The sequence below is a fragment of the Phascolarctos cinereus genome, unplaced genomic scaffold (genome assembly GCF_003287225.1).
Source record: "Phascolarctos cinereus isolate Bilbo 61053 unplaced genomic scaffold, phaCin_HiC Scaffold_726;HRSCAF=1367, whole genome shotgun sequence".
Lineage (NCBI taxonomy): Eukaryota > Metazoa > Chordata > Mammalia > Diprotodontia > Phascolarctidae > Phascolarctos > Phascolarctos cinereus.
In genome coordinates this window covers 261,446,772-261,464,789 of record NW_027556098.1, presented here as the reverse complement: position 1 = coordinate 261,464,789, position 18,018 = coordinate 261,446,772, and the positions used below count along the sequence as shown (strand labels likewise).

At 38.9% G+C, this 18,018-nt stretch overlaps 1 protein-coding gene across 1 annotated transcript; it reads right to left on the bottom strand.

Moving 5' to 3' along the window:
• Positions 1–424: 424 nt before the first annotated feature.
• Positions 425–17,526, bottom strand: EEF1AKMT1 (EEF1A lysine methyltransferase 1). The gene is made up of 5 exons (XM_020968808.2): positions 17,438–17,526; positions 11,861–12,015; positions 6,019–6,101; positions 2,723–3,003; positions 425–658 (listed from the first exon to the last, which is right to left on the bottom strand). Exons 2-5 carry the CDS (start codon positions 12,005–12,007, stop codon positions 513–515), a joined length of 657 nt encoding a protein of 218 aa, XP_020824467.1. The 5' UTR covers positions 12,008–12,015; positions 17,438–17,526; the 3' UTR covers positions 425–512.
• Between the last annotated feature and the right edge of the window lie 492 nt (positions 17,527–18,018).

The window sequence follows — 18,018 nt, the reverse complement described above, 5'->3', positions numbered from 1 at the left end:
TAATTTGCTTGTAAGCATGTAGTAATTACAAATAATTCCTATATCACCAGCAATGACAACTTTAAAAAATGTCATTTCTATTCTTTCTTCAAAGGAATAAAATTGCATTGAAATTTACATGAATCAGATTCTTGCTAATTCAGACTGACCTTGTCTCCTTACACTCCACAAAGCCTAACAGAAAGGAGCATTTTCTTACTCTAACTCCACCCTCAACTTGAATTGTACCAGATGGAGCTGATGGGATGCTCCTTAGAAACGAAAAACCCTGAACTCTCGTTGCATAGGCACAAAGAACTAACCCTTAATGAACTCAAGCTGGTGAAGAATTTTAGAAAACAAACACTAAATGCATTATAAATATGGTTTATAAAATTAAGATATGACAAGATGTTTCTATAAATTAAATCTAGACCAGAAAATATAATGGTGGAAATGACCTTTTAATAGGAGCACTATGAATGGGTTCAAGGAAATAGAATTTATTTAGGATATTCTCTTGTATTACAGTGCTATGAATAGTTAGCTTCAGAATTTAGTCCAGAATCATAATTAACATAACATCGAAACTCATTTGCCAAATTTCTAGTGTGTTTTGGAATAAATCTGCACATCTTCACCCCAAGAAGTTCTGCTGCCTCCTTCTCCATGATGGCACCTGACAAAATGAGAATAATATCAATAGAGTCAATTAACACATACTTCCTCAGAGCACATAGACTGTATATGTGTCTAGCACTGTGTTAAATACATATTACAAAAAAAGTATAAGATACAATCCTTGCTTTTGCTCAATTGAAGCTTACACTTAAGGGAAAGAATAGCTTGGAATTGTATTGCCCAGGTTCTACTTACTAATCTTCATGGTTAACATTTTATTTCTCAAAAAATAAACACTTACATGCCACAGAGAATAGAATTTTCTAATATTAAACCTTTATGTACTTATAAAACACAGTATTAACAAGCATCCCTTTTTGTGGCCTCCCTCAGTGTTAAACACTAGGTGGCATCCTACTCACCCCTAATTCTGACTCAGTCTAGGACTATCCTTTTTCAGTAGCAAAAAATATTTTTTGTATTTAATTTCAGCAACTAGAGTGGTTTAAAATGTATAATAATGGACAGTGTACAGATAGTATTTTCTCTTTTTCACAGATTAATAGAGGAAGGAAAAAAATGAACTAGTATTGCCAGAATTTTGAAGAATACTTTCTATCTTCACACAAAAAGTAACTCCCAGACCTGTTCTCATGCATCTTTCCTTAGCCTTTCTACAATTCTCTACCTCACCTTTTAGAAGACACCACCTCTGACATACGAATGGCACCTGTTAACCATTTAGACGCAGGGTATTCAAGTGAAAAGGGACTTCCACTCCGGGCTCCATTTTGCCAGGTGGAGCGCTGAATACAGCACTCTGTGGCTACAGCAGAAGGCATGTACTCTCATGCACTTGGTACCTCTTCTATACATGCAGAACATTTTACATTGCACAGTGGTTACTTCTGTCTTTATCTGCCTATAAGCACCTGGAGGATAGGGACTTTTACTCTTCCTTGATTCCCTCTCTAATGCTAGCACAATGCCTTTGCACATAGGAAAACATTCAATAAATGCTTGTTGATTGAATAACTCTACAAAGTAATTAGCTGATAGTTTGAAAAACTCATAAGGAGTCATTACAAACTCAAAAGAAGAAATACGGCTAGGTTTTTTAAATGAGAAAAGAAAAATCCTGAAAGTTACAGAGAAGTAAGCTTAACTTTGTTTAAATATCTTCAGAGATATTCATCAGTCAATCTGAAATCACCTAGAAGAACAAAAGGTATGGGTAGCAAATGCCGTGCCCTTATTAGGTCAATTTGGTTTCAAACCAAGAGTGACACAGGGAAGAAACAGATGGACCTAAGAGAGCCATTTGATATCAAAGTGTTTTACATGATTGCACATGCATAAACTAATCTACATCAGATTACTTACTGTCTCAGGAAGGGAGGACAAAAAGGAAGGAGGGACAGAATTTGAAATTCAAGTGTTAAAAACTATTTTTACACGTAATTTGGGGGAAAATAAAATGTCATTAAAAAAAGAAAGACATTTGATGTTATATGACTAAAAAAACAAAATAGGGTATTTATTCATACACATACACCATCAACTTAGAGGGGTATAATTCTATTACACAGAAAACTTTGTAACAGAAGGATGTATGTATGTGTGTGTGTGTGTGTGTGTGTGTGTGTGTGTGTGTGTGTGTGTGTATACCTGGTGAATCTATGTTTACCATTCCACAACTGGCATAACCAAAGCGAAGGCAATGAAATTAAGCCTCAGTGGCATTAGATATTACATAAATGGAGATTAAAGTATTTGGCTAAGAATATAATTCCAGAAAGAACAGAATGGGAACCAGTAAATATGGGAAAATGGAACTCATGATGGCCTATGTACCCCAAGATATAGGGGTGAATCAATGAAAAACATTATATTGAGAAGATTAACAGCCTCATATTTTGTTCAAAGTTCCAGGATGCTGACAAATTTCAGAACATAAATAGTGAATTTTTATAGTACTTCAAAGGTTTATAAAATCCTTTAAAATTAACCCAGCAATTCTTATAATCTTATAATCTAATAAAAATATTTATTATCATCAGTTTGATGATGACAAATCACAAAATGTTTTGAAGAAACAGAAAGGCCTAGAGACATATAATACCTGTGCAAAGCAAAATCTTTCCTTGTGTTAGATACTTGATGGTTTCTGCTGTTTTTCTGAGACATTCTTCAGAAAGGTAAGGTGGATCAGCAACAACAACGTCAAAACTATGTGAAGTAAGCTTTTTGGGCAAATTTAAAGGATCATTGTAATCATAGTAGATGAACTCCTCTCCATATACAGCAAATCTTTTGTCATATTCCAAGATACACACTGAAAAGTCTTCACCATCCAACTCTCTCAATTTCTGGTAAACACTGGGGGCACTGACACATGCTATCCTAGAAGTAAAGAATGAACAAACTCATGAAGAGTTTCCCAAAGTTAACCAAGGGTATCAAACATCTATTAAGAACAATGGCTTGGATTTCCATTGAGCACCTTTTTTTTTCTTACTCTAACCTCCTATTTGAGTATATGCATCCATTCAATTATATAAAAGACAACAGACAGTGAAATCACCAGTAATTGTAGTTTAAAAAATACTATCTGTAACACTTTGTACTAGTTCATATTGAAAGAATATGGTATTTAAAAAATCTGCAATACATAATTTTGAGGTCTGAAAGTATATATAAAGTGGTTAATAACCAACAACTTAAAACATCAGGAACATATTATAAAAAAATGCCTGCTGTAAATGGCACAAAAGGCTAAAATGTCCTATTATTTTCATGTTGGTCCTTTACTATTTATTTCAAGTATATACAAAACCCCAAACTGAACAATTTTGACTTCATTTTTAAAATCCTCATGATTTTGAAAAAAGAACTCTATATAATTCCAAGTTTCCAAAAAGACAACCCAACAAATTTCTGGTTTATGAATCAATATGCACAAACAACTTGGAACCTTGGGTTTCCTCTAGTTATAAAGTTTTTAAAAATCTGCTATCTAGGAAAGAGCTATCCCTACCTGTACCCTTGCTTGCCAATATTAGATTCTAAAAGTCTGTTTTCTAAGTTGATTATTTGGAACTTGAAATGTATCTTCCATAAAACTGTTGTAGATGTGATTAAGTTCTCAGGCCCATCCACAAAAATCTCTTCAACCTAATGTACCCAAAGTAGAAAACCTAATTACTATGTCGCTCTTGGGAGACAGGGAAAATTCTGAGCAATAACAAAAACACAGAATAAATTAGGCACAGGACAGCAGTGATCACACACACACACACACACACACACACACACACACACACACACCCTCACTAGATCCTCATGACAATCTTGTGAAATAGATGTCATTATTATTTATATTTTACAGATCAGGAAACTGAGGCTCACACAGATTAAAAGATAACTAGCAATGACAGTGAAGAGGAGAAAGAGTGAAGATTAGAGTGTAGTCTTCTTGATGTGTCATAGGATCATAGATTTAGAGCTGCAAGTGACGTCAGAGGCCATTAAGTTCAATTCCCTCATTTTAGAGATGAAGAAACTGAGGCAGAGAGAGGCTGAGTGACTTGCCCAGGGTTTCAGAGCTAGTAAGCATCTGAGATGGGAGTTGATCCCACACCCTCTCCCTATCCTAAGAGGCCATTTGCTTTGATATTAGTCCACTAGAACCCTCCTTGGTTCTCTCTGTGTGCCCTTACTTTTTAACTTGGAGCTCTTCAACTGCTTCCTGTTCCCCATGTATTTCATTTATTATCACCCCTTTCTCTGTCCTGTGAACCACATACCCCAAACTTCAGAATGGATCATAAATTCCAAACTTCTCTACTCTACAATTTCTTATATAAGTACATAACCATGTCTAGGTTTTCCAAGGGTTTTAATGCTAATAATTCCAGTAAAATTATCCTAAAAAAAAAAACACCAAAAAGAGAAAGTTGCAAAAGTTTTAAGTCTTAAAAACTTATAGGACTGAAGTGCTTAGCATTGGTTTTCAGTGAACACACAAAAGGAGTTAAACCTTGGTCTTTCACAGCTCTCTTAATATCCACTGATCTCACACTTTTATTTCTTCTCTCTGGAGTCAGCCTGACCTCAATCCTGTCCTAGTTGGCTGCTGTCCCAAACTCTTAGGCTTCTAGCCTGAGGTATATTCAGGACAAGGCAGCTAGAACCGTCAGCCCCTCTTAAAATCTGCTACCTAGACTTAGGCGATGAGTGCAGGACCTCTGAGTCTGCCCATGGGTTTCTGACCTTCCTGAAGGTTCAAAGGCTCTGATCTCTGACAAGCACCACATTCACCCTTTGTCTGTTAAACAATGAAACTGAACTTAATCTCTAAAGTCCCTTCTGGTACTATAATCCTATGACCCAGTCCCCCCAGAGAGTTCTCCCCTGGCTTTGGACTTTCTTGCATGGATTCTCCAATAGCCTCCTTCACTCTCAGTAGCTTTGATTGCAGTCTTGGTCATTTTGCCTAAAACAAATGCCCTTGTCAGTTGTTATGGTTCCTTTCCCTCTCTGTCTTTTAGCTATGCTTCGCCACTTGTTCCAGGTCAGTATTGGAGCCTAGTTTCCTTCTAGGAGTCACGTGGCCTAAATGACAGATGCCATCATCTGGGAAGAGCCTGTCTCCCCTACAGCTGTTCCCTGTACGCATCACATTGACGCTCCCTTTTCTAAGCCTATCCGACCACCTTCCCATTAAGTTCTTTGGCTTATTTACAAGGCTGAGATGACAGTGAGGTACTGAGGTTCATACTTTTTCCTGGATGGCGCTAACGGCTTCACTTATTTTCTCTGGTTCTCTTTTATTGAATTACAAATGCCAGGGGAGGAAGGGAGTTAGAGTTTTCTTGATTTGTAATATCTGGTAAAGAATTAACTGCTTTAATCATAGTCATAAGGTTCATCAAAGTTTACGGCTCAGTATAAAAGGCTATTTTTTTTTGTTTGCACCATAACACAAAAAGACACAGTCATGCTAATTTCAATCCAGTATCTTGAAAAAAAAAATCCAATGACTCCTATGAATTCTTTTGTTTGTTTTTTGCTAGGCAATAGGGTTAAGTGACTTCCCCAGGGTCACACAGCTATTAAGGGTCAAGTGTCTGAGGCTGGATTTGAACTCAGGTCCTCCTGGCTCCAGGGCTGGTGCTCTATCCACTGTGCCACCTAGCTGCCCCTGCTCCTATGAATTTTAACAAACATGATTTAGCTATGAAACCTCTATTTTGGTTTAAGAAATATAGCAAATAATTCTTCAGTAAATATTTTTAAAACTCCTTCTAAAGCTTAGATATAGAAGAAAAAAGGAACCTAAAGACAAAGCATTTTTCACTAAGAAAAATGACTACTGACAAGAGATGAGAAAGATGAAAAAAAATGTTTAAAAGTTACCTTCCACCTTTACCAGCAGCTATAATAGCTTCAGTAGCTAATCGCAATGCTGTTTCTTCACTGTACCAAAACTGACTCAATTGCTGTGGAAGGGAAATGGGTAGAAATCACTTTTGTTGTTTACACATTAAACTTTTTGCCATCTAAAAAACAACTTCCCCTTCCAAATATATAAAAATCACAGCAAGGGGCAAATTTTTGGGAAACAATAATCCAACCTTGTTATTATTCAGTCGTGTCCCGACTCTTCGTGATCCCATTTGGGGTTTTCTTGGCAAAGATGCTGGAGTGGTTTGCCATTTCATTCTCAGCTTATTTTACAGATGAGAAACTGAGGCAAAAAAAGGTGAAGTGCCTTGCCCAGGGTTACACAGCCTGTAAGTATTGAAGGCCAGATTTGAACTCAGGAAGATGAGTCTTCCAGACTCCAGGTCTGGCACTCCATCCACTGGATTACCTAGCTCTCCAATGCAATCCTGTAGATGGATACTAAACACTGACTTCATCAACCTACATTTTCCTGGCATTGAGTTAAATAAAAGAGTCTTTTAGACTGGCCCTCCATATGTGTTTCTCTTCAAGGTTTCACTAACATACACTAGATCTTTAGGTCCTCAAATAACTCAGCTGGACCACAAGGTGGTATTATTAAAAAACATCATAAATGCAGTTACTGACATATCAAACCTTTTTTTTAGCTAGTTAGTGAAATATACACAATCCTACAATCCCCAAAAAGCCCTTCAAATTTTCCTCTTCCCATAAATAGCTGCTTTGTTGGTACTTAAAGAAATACACATCTGTATCCAAATATATTAATGTATTTATGTTTATATATTACAGAGAGTAAATTAATGAGCATCTAAGGTACAGCTGTGTGTATCTGGACACTCACTTTCCTTTTCTACAACTGGGATAAGGAGAATTCTGAGGCAGCCTGCCGGGTATGTATGTATGTATGTATGTATGTATGTATGTATGAATGAATCCAGAATTAGTAAGACTTGCCTGGAATGGTATATAGTATTAACATTTGTGACTGAGCTCTCTCTTCCACCTGTGAAAAGTAGTGGAGGCAGGGGCAGCTAAGTGGTACAACAGATAAAGCACCAGCCTTAGAGTCAGTAGGACCTGAGTTCAAATCCTCCCTCAGACACATATAATACTTACTAGCTGTGTGACTCTGGGCAAGTCACTTAACCCCAACTGTCTTCGACAAAAAAAAGTAGTGAGGGGAGGTATCTTCTTATATCTCTTCTTTGGGGCCAGTCTTACTCTTTGTAATTTTACAACATTCAGTTTCAACTTTGTTATAGTGGTAGTTCTTTTTATTTATATCATTGTAGTTATCACGTATATTGTTTTCTTGGTTCTGCTTACTTTACGGTGCATCAGTTCATGTAAATCTTTCCATGTTTCTCAATATTCATCACATTTGTCATTTCATACAGCCTATTATATTCATGTATTATAGTTTGTTTAGCCATCTCCCAACTGACAAGAATCTATATTTTGTTTCTAGTTCTTTGTTACCAAAACATAAGTGCTCTTATAAATATGTCATGTATATGAGGCCTTTTTTTTTTAAATCCATGACCTCCTTGGGCTCAGTAGTAGAACCTCTAGGTCAAAGGGTATGGACAGTTTAGCCATTTATGTAAAGTTTGACATTTCTTTCCAAAATGTTTGTATTAATTCATAGCTCCACCAATAATCCATTAGGATGCCTATTTTTCTACAAACTCTCCAATATTGACTATTACCATCTTTAATATAAGGATAAGAATACAGAACTGACCTGTTATTTCACTAATATAGGGAAGTCCTAGATGAGGTAGCTTAATCTACCAATACAGGTCAACACCTCTGAACTTAGAGTCTTAGAGTTGCCTAAAGAAGAGGCATCAAGTCACCTAGGCACGAAACCAGACTAAAACGTAATTGGTAAGGGGCAGCTAGGTGGCACAGTGGATAAAGCACCAGCCTTGAAGCCAGGAGACCCTGAGTTCAAATCTGGCCTCAGACCAAACACCTGACAATTACTAGCTGTGTGACCCTGGGCAAGTCACTTAACCCCAATTGCCTAAAAAACAAAAAAAAAAAATAAAAAAATGTAATTGGTAAGTGTTTAACAAATAAAAATATAATAAAACATAGATATGTTAATTTGTGGTTCTGAAGTTAAGTGACTTGGCTAAGGTCACACAACCAGTATTCATCAGAGGTGGGGCTTGAAAGGTATTCTGGTGTCAAGGCCAGCTCCCTACCCACCACTCCATGCTGCCTCTCTATCTTTATCATAAGAATTATATACATGTATACACACACACACACACACACACACACACAGTTAAACTTTAGTTATGTAACAACTGACACCCTCTAGCAAACCACTATTGGGCTGAATAAAGAAGGTGCAGGGATTTGGAAAGAAGTAAAATGTCACGAAAAGCCAGGGCTGAGAAACTGAAGGAAGTTCTGTGGCTGGTGAAGTTCCTGAGCAGAAAATCTGATGAAACTGTGACAGGCTATGCAACTGGACAAACACAGAAACTGGTTAGCAAAAGGGAGAGAGAAAAGCAAGAAGAGCTGGGAGAAAAGGGTGGAAAATGCAAAGAATGTGAAGAGAGGGAGGAAAACAAAGGGATAAAAAACTGAATTGAATATAATTCTTAAGCTAAAAAAAAAGGAACAGAAAGAAACAGACAAGCAGGACAGCTTTTAAAGTTATATGCTGCATTTATTACATACTTACATTTGTAATAGATTATGTCATATATAATATGATATAATATTTATTATACACTTGTATTTATTATATACTTAAAAGGAAAAGCAAGCTCTAGATTCTAGAGATTCAAAGTTTCATGTACAATCCTCTTCTTTTTACATTCTGCTTTGTATATGAAAATGATCATTTTGTTTTGTGTTTAAGTTCAGAATTTTAAAAAAAACTAAACCACTTAATTCTTAGTTTGCTTTCAAAATCAGTTAACCACAACACTCCAATAGATTACCCAAAGTGTTACTATGCTTGGATTTGAGTAAGCTAAAAAAATTCCTTAAACACGATAGCTTTGAATAGCAGCAGCAGATCAGAAACAGAAATGTCTAAGACATAAGAGAAACTATAGCTGGGAGGAAACCAGACTGTAAGTATAAATTTTAATAAAAATTAAAAGAGGTTGTACTATATTAGCACCCCAGTTATTCAGGGTACTACTGTTCACAGTTATAAGAAGCAGATCACTCCTAGAGATGGCTTGAGGCACACACTTAGTGTGTGTTAGCCACACATAAAGTATCAAAGGCTTCCTGAATCTAAACCTAGCACTCACTCTGCTAAGCTGTGAAAGGTGGCTAAAAGAGGGAATGGACTGCTATCCAAAAACAGAAATAAAAAAGATCAGAAAAAAGGGAAAAACCTATTTGCTTCAGGCAATGTCATAAATAAAACAGATTTGTGTGGCTTCAGCACAACCCTCTAAAGTAGATTTTATGAAACACCTACTATATCAGGGCTCTCTGAAGTCAAGGCTCATAAAGTCTAGTGATGGGAATAGCATACACGCTCAAAACTACAATGAGTGGTAAGTGCAGGAGAGAGGTGAAAATAAAGTTCTGTGTGAGTTCTGGAAAAAAAAATGATCATTAAATAGGGATATAGATTTGGGTGTCATTCCTCCAGAGGTAATGGCTGAATTCATGGAAGTGAAGTGAATGGGGAACTTTTTCTCGGTCAAAAGGCAGTGAGAGGTGCTGTAGGAAAAGAGGAGGCTTAGGAAGCTGGAAAAGCTGAGTCCTGGTTTCAAGGCTCATCTCTAACACATACTGATGGTGTGACTCTTGGCAAGTCACTCAACCTAGGCAACTCCCTAAGCCTAGATGTTGCCTGGCAGGTGCTGATTTCTATATCTGGAGGGAGTTTCCTCACTTGAAGCTCCTGGTACCAATGAAATCACTAATCTGGTACTCCTCCCCAAAAAGAAAAGACAAGACTCAGATTATAAAAGGAAAAAACTCCAAATCTGGAGACTTTTAGGGGGAAAAGCAGGTAAAATATCACTTAATTGGCCTATTAAAAATTGTCTAAATATAAAGCATGTCGCCCTGCTAAACCTGGGGCAATTCACAGAGAAATAAAATCCAGGCTGTGAGAAGAAATCCATGTGAGAAGCTTCTCTGGACAACTTTCCTGCCTCCTCAAAAGCTTTAATAGGAAAACGTGCAAATGGGCAGGAAATCATCAAAGTAGGATATGTTCATAATCTCTAATTTTAATGCAACCAATTTCTTAAGCCCATGTTGGTCTATCACAGTAGTAGGAGTTATTAGAATGGCTCCTTCCTTTCTTTCATAAAAACCTACAGCTACTCTGTGAAATACGTTATACAAATATCACCCCCATTTTACAGATAAGGAAAATTGCCATGGGTCTCACAGCCAGTAAGTGGCAGAGTTGGGATTTAAATTCATATTTGCTGCTAAGCAAAAATCAATTAATAAATCAATCAACAGACTTTTATTAAGCATCTATGTGCTGGTCACTGTACTAAGTGTTGGGGATACAAAAAGAGCCAAAAGATAGTCCTTACCCCGAAGGAGCTTACAATCGAATAGGGGAGACAAGATTAAAACAAATATAAACTAAGTAAGCTATACACAGGATAACTGAGAAATAATTAAAAGAGAAATGCACTGGAATTACAAGGGATTAGGGAAGGTTTCCTGCAGAAAATGGAATTTTAGTTGGGACCTGAAGGAAGCCAGGGAAGTCAGTACTTGGAACAGAGAAGGGAGAGTGTTCCAGGCATGGGGGACAGCCAGAGAAAATGCCCAGAGCCAAGAGATGGAGTAACTGTTTGTGGAACAGCCAGGAGGCCAGTGTCATTGGATTGAAGAGGACATATTGGGGAGTAAAGCGTAAGAAGGCTGGAAAGGCAGGAGGGTGCTAGATTATGAAGGGCTTTGAATGTCAAACAAAGCATTTTGTATTTGCTCCTAGAGGTAATAGGGAGCCACTGGAGTTTACTGAGTAGGGGTAATGACATGATTAGACCTTTGTTTTGGGAGAATCCCTTTAGTGGCTGAATGGAGAACGGACTGCAGTGAGGACAGATTTGAGGCAAGCAGACCCACCAGTAGTCTACTGCAGTAATTAATTACTCAGTTACTCAAATAACTAAAATACAAGGCAAATACAAGGCAAAACAAGGTAGAATAGAAAAATGGCATAACAGAGACACAATGTGTTATGAGAGTCCAGAAAAGGGAAGTTTCTGAGAGCACAGAATTGGGAATGTTAGGATAGAAAGGTCAAGAAAAGCTCTGAGGAAACTTGAAGGACAGACAGGAACTAGATCGTTGTTGCTATTGTTCAGTTGCGTCTGACTCTTTGTGACGCTATTTTGGGGTTTTCTTGGCAGAGATACTGGAATGGTTTGCCATTTCCTTCTCAAGCTCATTTTACAGATGAGGAAATGAAGGCAAATAGGGTTAAGTGTCTTGACCAGGGTCACATAGTTAGTAAGTGTCAGAAGCCATATTTGAACTCAGAAAGATGAGTCTTCCTGACTCCTGGCCTGGCATTCCATCCACTGTACCACATAGTTGTCTCCAAGGGCTAGATTAATTATATGTTGTTTTAAATTATATGCTGATTTTCTGTGTTAGTCTTCCTGAGGGCAGGGACTAAAGATGGCCTATAATTAATTTGTATATACCATTTAGTGCCTTGAAACAAGTTGAGTACATCAAATGTTAGGCCTTCAATAAATAATTACTGGCTAACTTTTTTCTTCCTTTAAAGCAAGATGTATGAGTCTAAAATGGGTTTACTTACCCAATTTTCTTCTATTACCCCAATATCATACTTATTATCTCCCCCAGGGTCAGTCTTTCGCTGCTGCTGTTCATCATAAAATTCCTGTAGAGCTGCTAGGGTATGGGAAGAAAGCTGAGGGATGTCATCATCATCAGAATCACCCATTTCTTAAACTGATAATAAAGCAAAAAGATGGATGAAAAATGTATCATCTCCTATAAAATGAATAAGTACATTTATTCTTTTGTTGGGCTGTACAGTTTAGCCTAGGAAAAACATTAGAAATTACACGAGTTAGAATATATCTCTGTGCGTGCGGACCTTCAAAAAGACTACATATTTAGAACTGAAAAGTATCTTAGTCATCAAGTCCAACCCTGTCATTTTACAAACGAGAAATTGGGCCTAGAGAAGCTAATCACCTTGCCAAGGTCACACAGGTAAGTGGTAGGACCAGGATTTGAACCTCAGTCAACACACTTCATTTGTACTACCTTGATGCTTCCTATGGAAGAAATGGGTGAGAAATGACAAGGAATTCCAAAAATATCTCCTCCACCTTCCCCTCCTATGCTCCTAACCTTAAACAGCATTTTAAAATTTATGCTTAAATAGCATAAATATATGCTATTGATACCTCAAGCCCCTGGACTATTGTAATAGCCTCCTCATTGGTCTTCGTTCCTCTGGTCTCTTCCCTTTCCAATCCATTCTCCAGAGCTGGCAAATCTTTATTCCTAAAGCACTGACCTGACCATGTCAAACCTCTGCTAAATAAGGACAGATTGTTATAAATTGATCACAATTAATTAAAATAACTTATAGCAATTCTCTGATGGAAAGTCAATATTTTATAAAAGAGAACTAAAGGAACCATTTCCTCCTGTTTCTGTCAGGACTTTGCTCCAGTAATAAGCTCTACCTTTCTTATGCATTTTCAATCTATCTTCTCCATCAGCTCTCTCCCAACTCCCTCCAAACATGGCCATCTCTGTCTCTCCCAAAGCCTTTTCTTTATCTTTTTTCCTCATCCAGCTATAATCTCACACCTTTCCTCTCCTTCACTGCTAAAGTTTGGAAAACGTTGTCTACAATCAATGGGATCCACTTTCTCACCATCCATTCAGTCTTTTGAAATCTCACTTCAGATCCTGACTCTCAATTGAAAATTCTCTCTCCACAGGCAAAATAAACTCCAAGTGAATAATTACAGCAAAGAGTCTCCCTTCAGTGTCAATATGTGTCTGCTAGAGTGTTTGTGAGAGACAAAGATGAAGAAGTGGACAGAAAACTGATCTGAAGAATTACTGAAATAATTTAGGATTCTTTCAGATTTTGAGATTGGTACTTAAAGACTTCTGATCAAAGACATTCCAGATCTCTCTCTCCTTACAATTTCTAACATTAAAGCAGATGGTATTCTAGGTCAAGCTGAGTCTCACACAGCACTAAAAGCACCATGGAACACTATTTTTTCCAGAATTTTTATTACAGCAATTCATTTTTTCTTACTCCCTCCCTCCTCCTCCTCCTTTCTTTCTTTCTCTACTATCAATGGTGTTTGGAAAGGCTGGACAAGTTTAGGTAGAGCCCCAAAGACATAGAAAAACCTAATTTAGGTGAAGTCAAATTGAAATGGACAATATGATTGGATAAAAAGGAACTAAGTGGGATGTCTCTGTTCAACTGGAAACTGTTATATGGGAAACTCTACTATATAGTAACAACTATATATTAGTAACAATTCCTCCAGAAAATAAAAATGCATAGACAAGCACCTATCTTAGCACTGAAGATAATCTCTTTCCATAATCATTCTTTTTTCCTAATATTATTGATCCAATTAGTTGCTAATATTAATCACAAAATTCATGTTAGTAAAGATTTGCTCCACATTTGCCCATCGATTATTTATTAAATGCCTACTGTGTGCTAGGCGTTGGGGATACAAAGATTAAAAATGATAGTCCCTGCCCTCAAGGGGGTTACATTCTTATTGGGAGGATAATATATATATACGAAATAAAAACAAGGTATTTAGTGGCAGAAAAGGTACTAACAGCTGGGGAAGGAAAAAGGCTTCATGTAAAAGGCAGCATTTGAGCCAATCTTTGAATGACTCTAGGGATTCTAAAAGGCAGAAGAAGTGTATTTCAAGCACAGGTGACAGCAAAGACAAATTCATTAGAACGTTGCATGTGAGAGACATCAAAGTCGGTGTGGCTGGATCATTTTTGTACTGAGCATTCTCAAGGTGAACAGGGTGATTTACATGTCCATCCCAAGGTGAATGAATCATGTACCATGGAGGACAAGAGGCCAGATGGCTCTTTGTAGGATAATACAAAGAGGGGTCTCTAGGACATGTCCATGTAGCCAGAGAATGGGCCTGGTGTCAGGGATCTGCTTCTTAGGGAAAGAGAGACTAGAAGGGTGTCTAGAAAACGAACTAGTGACTGAGAAGCTGTCCTCAGGGGCAAAAAGCCAGAAGGGTGTCCAGAAAATGGACTGGCAGACTGTCCTAATGGACTAGAGAACAGCTGTCTATATTATCTCTGTCCAAGGGGAGAGGGGAACCAAAACAGTGATTTAAACCTCTTTCTGCATTCTCTCACTAGGACACTCAAGGCTGGGAAATGAAACTGAAGAGATATTTTTATTCAGTATAGCATGGCACTGGGACTCAAGATATGTGTACTTTTCCCAAGCTAAAAAGCTAATTCAATTTTTAATCCTTTCAATTTTGTATACCCATTCAGGTATTTATTGTGTTGTTTGGTGTTAAGAAGCATGTATCTTCTGCTACTGATGAACAAAGCTAATTCTTTCTCAATACTTTTCAGTACTGTAGAGAAAGTCTTCATTAACTGGCCTGTTCAGTCCTGATCCTCCTGACTCTCTAAAGACCATGGGTTTTGTGGTATGTGTTTTATTTGCTTTAACTTGGTTTAAAGCAATAAAATACTCAGCGATTTCTGGCTCCCAGAAACCCAATTTCTCTGTTCAAGGACATTTCTGACCTACGGTATTCTCTTTTTCTTTGTCTTTAGGTTCCTAACCTGACTCTCTGCAACAGCCATACCATTTTGATTGTATTTTGTGAGTGGTTATTTCTTCTCAGAATCAAAAATCTGTTTTCAAAGAATCATAATCTCCCCACAAATCTCATTAATGGTCATAGGTAATGGATCCTGAACCCTTCCACATGTTTCACCAAATTTAGAAATATATATTGTGATACAGAATTTTAAAAAGGAAACAATGGATTATAGATGACCTAGGGATCCTTACAAGTTCTAGCTATCTAAAAAGGGATGGTCAAATCATCTCATTTGCCTTATGTGTAGGTAGGTAAGAATCCAGATGTCAATAGAGATCAAAAGTTTAGAAGTCCCTAAATCTTCCCTCATCATTTCCCACCCACGTATTAACTGCTTTACAAATATCATCACATTTGCTCCTCATCATTTCCCACCAGGATGCTCTCTTGAATACTGTCATTATCTCTAAAAACTCATCTTCCTGCAAGATGGCATGGACTGTGAAGCTCACACCTCCTCACTATTCCCTGCTCCTGAGACCCCTCCCTCCCTCTGACTAGGTGGAGGGTAGGCAGTGAGAGCTCCTCTCAGATCCTCCATTTAAGGAAGGGGCCCAGGGCAGCCCTTTCTTATCCTGCCCTTTCACAATGTGCCTTTCCCTCCCTTCTTTTTATGTGTTGTCTTCATGAATTAAATTATGAGTTAGGTGGAGATGTAGATAGAGTACCTGGCCTAGTGTCAGGAACTCTCACCTTCCTGAGTTCAAATCTGGCCTCAGACACTTACTAGTTGAGCAAGTCACTTAACTGCTGTTTGCCTCAGTTTCCTCATCTGTAAAATTAGTTGGAGAAGGAACTGGCAAACCACTCCAGTACCTTTGCCAAGAAAACACTGAAAGGACAGGGACTGTCTTTTGTTTTTCTTTGTATCCCTAGGACTTATCACAATACCTGGCACAAGGCAGGCAGTTACTACCTGGTTTCTAACGTGTGTGTATTACAGTTGTCTGTTTGCCTTATTCCCCCTCCCCCCAAGAAACCCCCAAAACTCCATAAGAGCAAGGAATCTATCTTCTCTCTCTCCTAGAACAAAGAATAGGGCGCTACAGAGTAAAAAGATAGGATTCAGAGCAGGAAGAAGAAGTAGGCTTCGAAAAGTAAAAGGACTTTATTGTGAACAGTGGCTTTGTAAAATCATATTTTTTAAAAATTGGTATTCTTGGGGCAGCTAGGTGGCGCAGTGGATAGAGCACGGGCCCTGAAGTCAGGAGGACCTGAGTTCAAATTCTACCTCAGACCAAACACATGACATTTACTTGCTGTGTGACCCTGGGCAAGTCACTTAACCCCAGTTGCCTAAAATAAATAATAAATAAATATTGGTATTCTGACCTTACACAGCAAAAAAAAATTTCCATACACAGACAACACAAAAAAGGGGTTCTACATGAATCTCTATTTCATACCATCTTTAAAAAATGACAAATTCTATCAGTTACTTTCCACTTGTCTGTGCTTCCTGTTCTGTGCATTTAAAAAAGTTTCAATGGCTTTTTTTTTTTGCATTACTATTGCTAACCTCCTCTCACCCTACCCGACAGAAAAAAAAATAAGCATGGTCAAGCAAGATGAATACAGTATTCATGTCTAAAAACGCATGTTTCTTACCTGGATTGTCCAATCCCTTCAAAAACATTTAATAACCTATTATTTTTTAATTGTGCATGGCTTTTTTTTTGAATGAAAAAAGGCTCAATATTCATAGGCGACGTCTAATTGGAGCCCTGTATTGAGAGCATGGATCTACAAGGTCAAAATCCAGCTTTGCTACTATGTCACTATTAGAACAGAACCTGTATCTTCACCTGTAAGTTAAGTCAAGAAGCACTTATTAAGCTCCCACTATACGCCAAGTCAAGTTAACAGGCATTTATTAAGTGCCTACATCGTGCCAGGCACTGTGACAAGCGTTAGAGATACAAAGAACGAGAAAAACAAAAACCAGTCCCTGTGGTCGGCTCAGGTCTAATGGGAGATGATATGCAAACACTAGCACTAATTGGTATCAGGAAACACTTCCATCTCTAAATCTGTCGCTCTCAAGGGCCAGTGCCCGTATTCGGACCCACATGCTGAGGCTCCCAGTTCTCGCCTCTAACCCATGGCACTTAACAAGCCCACGAAGGCACCCCCACCCCCACCCCAGTCACACCAAGGCAAGTGCTTCCTGCTACCGGGGGTGGGGGGGTGTTCAGGAGCGCGCAAGCCCGTCACGTGGGGCCCTCGGCTCCCGCGAGGAAGGCAGCTTAGGTGCTGCCTTGAGCAGAAGGAAAAAAAACCCAGAAAATTCTCCCATTCCAACTGGTCCAAGGAAAGAACACCCCAGGAGGGCAAGGAGAGATCCGCGCCTAGGCCTGTCCCCAGCCACCGCGCGCTCCTCTCCCTCCACCCCCCGGTCTTCCGCTCAGAGCGCTCCTTCTCTCCCCCCCACCCCACTCCCTCTCTTCTCCGCCCCCCTCCCCCGTGCCTGTCCGCGCGCCCAGCCTGGCACTCACCAGACACGCGCGCCGCCAACCGTTTTTCGGAGCGCCCGGAACGGAAAGCCTGGGCCGGGAGGTCTCGCGCTCGGGTCCGGCCTTCACGCGTGCGCAGTTCGGCAAAGGGGCTGCTGCCGGGATTGTCGCTAGGGCGCCTCGTTCACTCTTCTTCACATCTCGGTGGAGCGTTGTACTGTTAATTAATCCCAACCACGTACTCCTCTACCCGAGGATGTTGGCCTCCTGGCTGTTCCAAGAACAATGTTCTCCATCTCTTGGCTCTGGCCGTCCCTGGAGTGTTTTCCCTCCTCCGCTCAGGCTCCTGCTTCCTTTAAGTCTTAGAGAAAATGTCATCTTCTACAGGAAGCCTTCCCTGACTCTTCTTAATTCCTGTGCTTTCTGTTATTTCCTTTTTATCCTGTACACAACTTTGCTGTTGTCCAGGCATGTCCCCATCTTGGCAAAGATACTGGAGTAGTCTGTCGTTTCCTTCTCCAGCTCGTTTTACAGATGAGGAAACTGAGGCAAAAAGGGTTAAGGGACTCACCCAGAGTCACACAGCCAGAACTTGGGTCTTCCTGACTCCAGGCCGAGGGCTC

Bases quoted from the DNA above. Each gene is read 5' to 3' on its own strand.
- EEF1AKMT1 (XM_020968808.2), bottom strand. From the start codon at position 12,007: ATGGGTGATTCTGATGATGATGACATCCCTCAGCTTTCTTCCCATACC. The intron at 3,004-6,018 runs GTAACTTTTAAA...CTTTACTTCTAG, and splicing joins GCTGCTGGTAAAGGTGGAAG to GATAGCATGTGTCAGTGCCC. The intron at 659-2,722 runs GTATTATATGTC...TCATTTTGTCAG, and splicing joins AAAGATTTTGCTTTGCACAG to GTGCCATCATGGAGAAGGAG.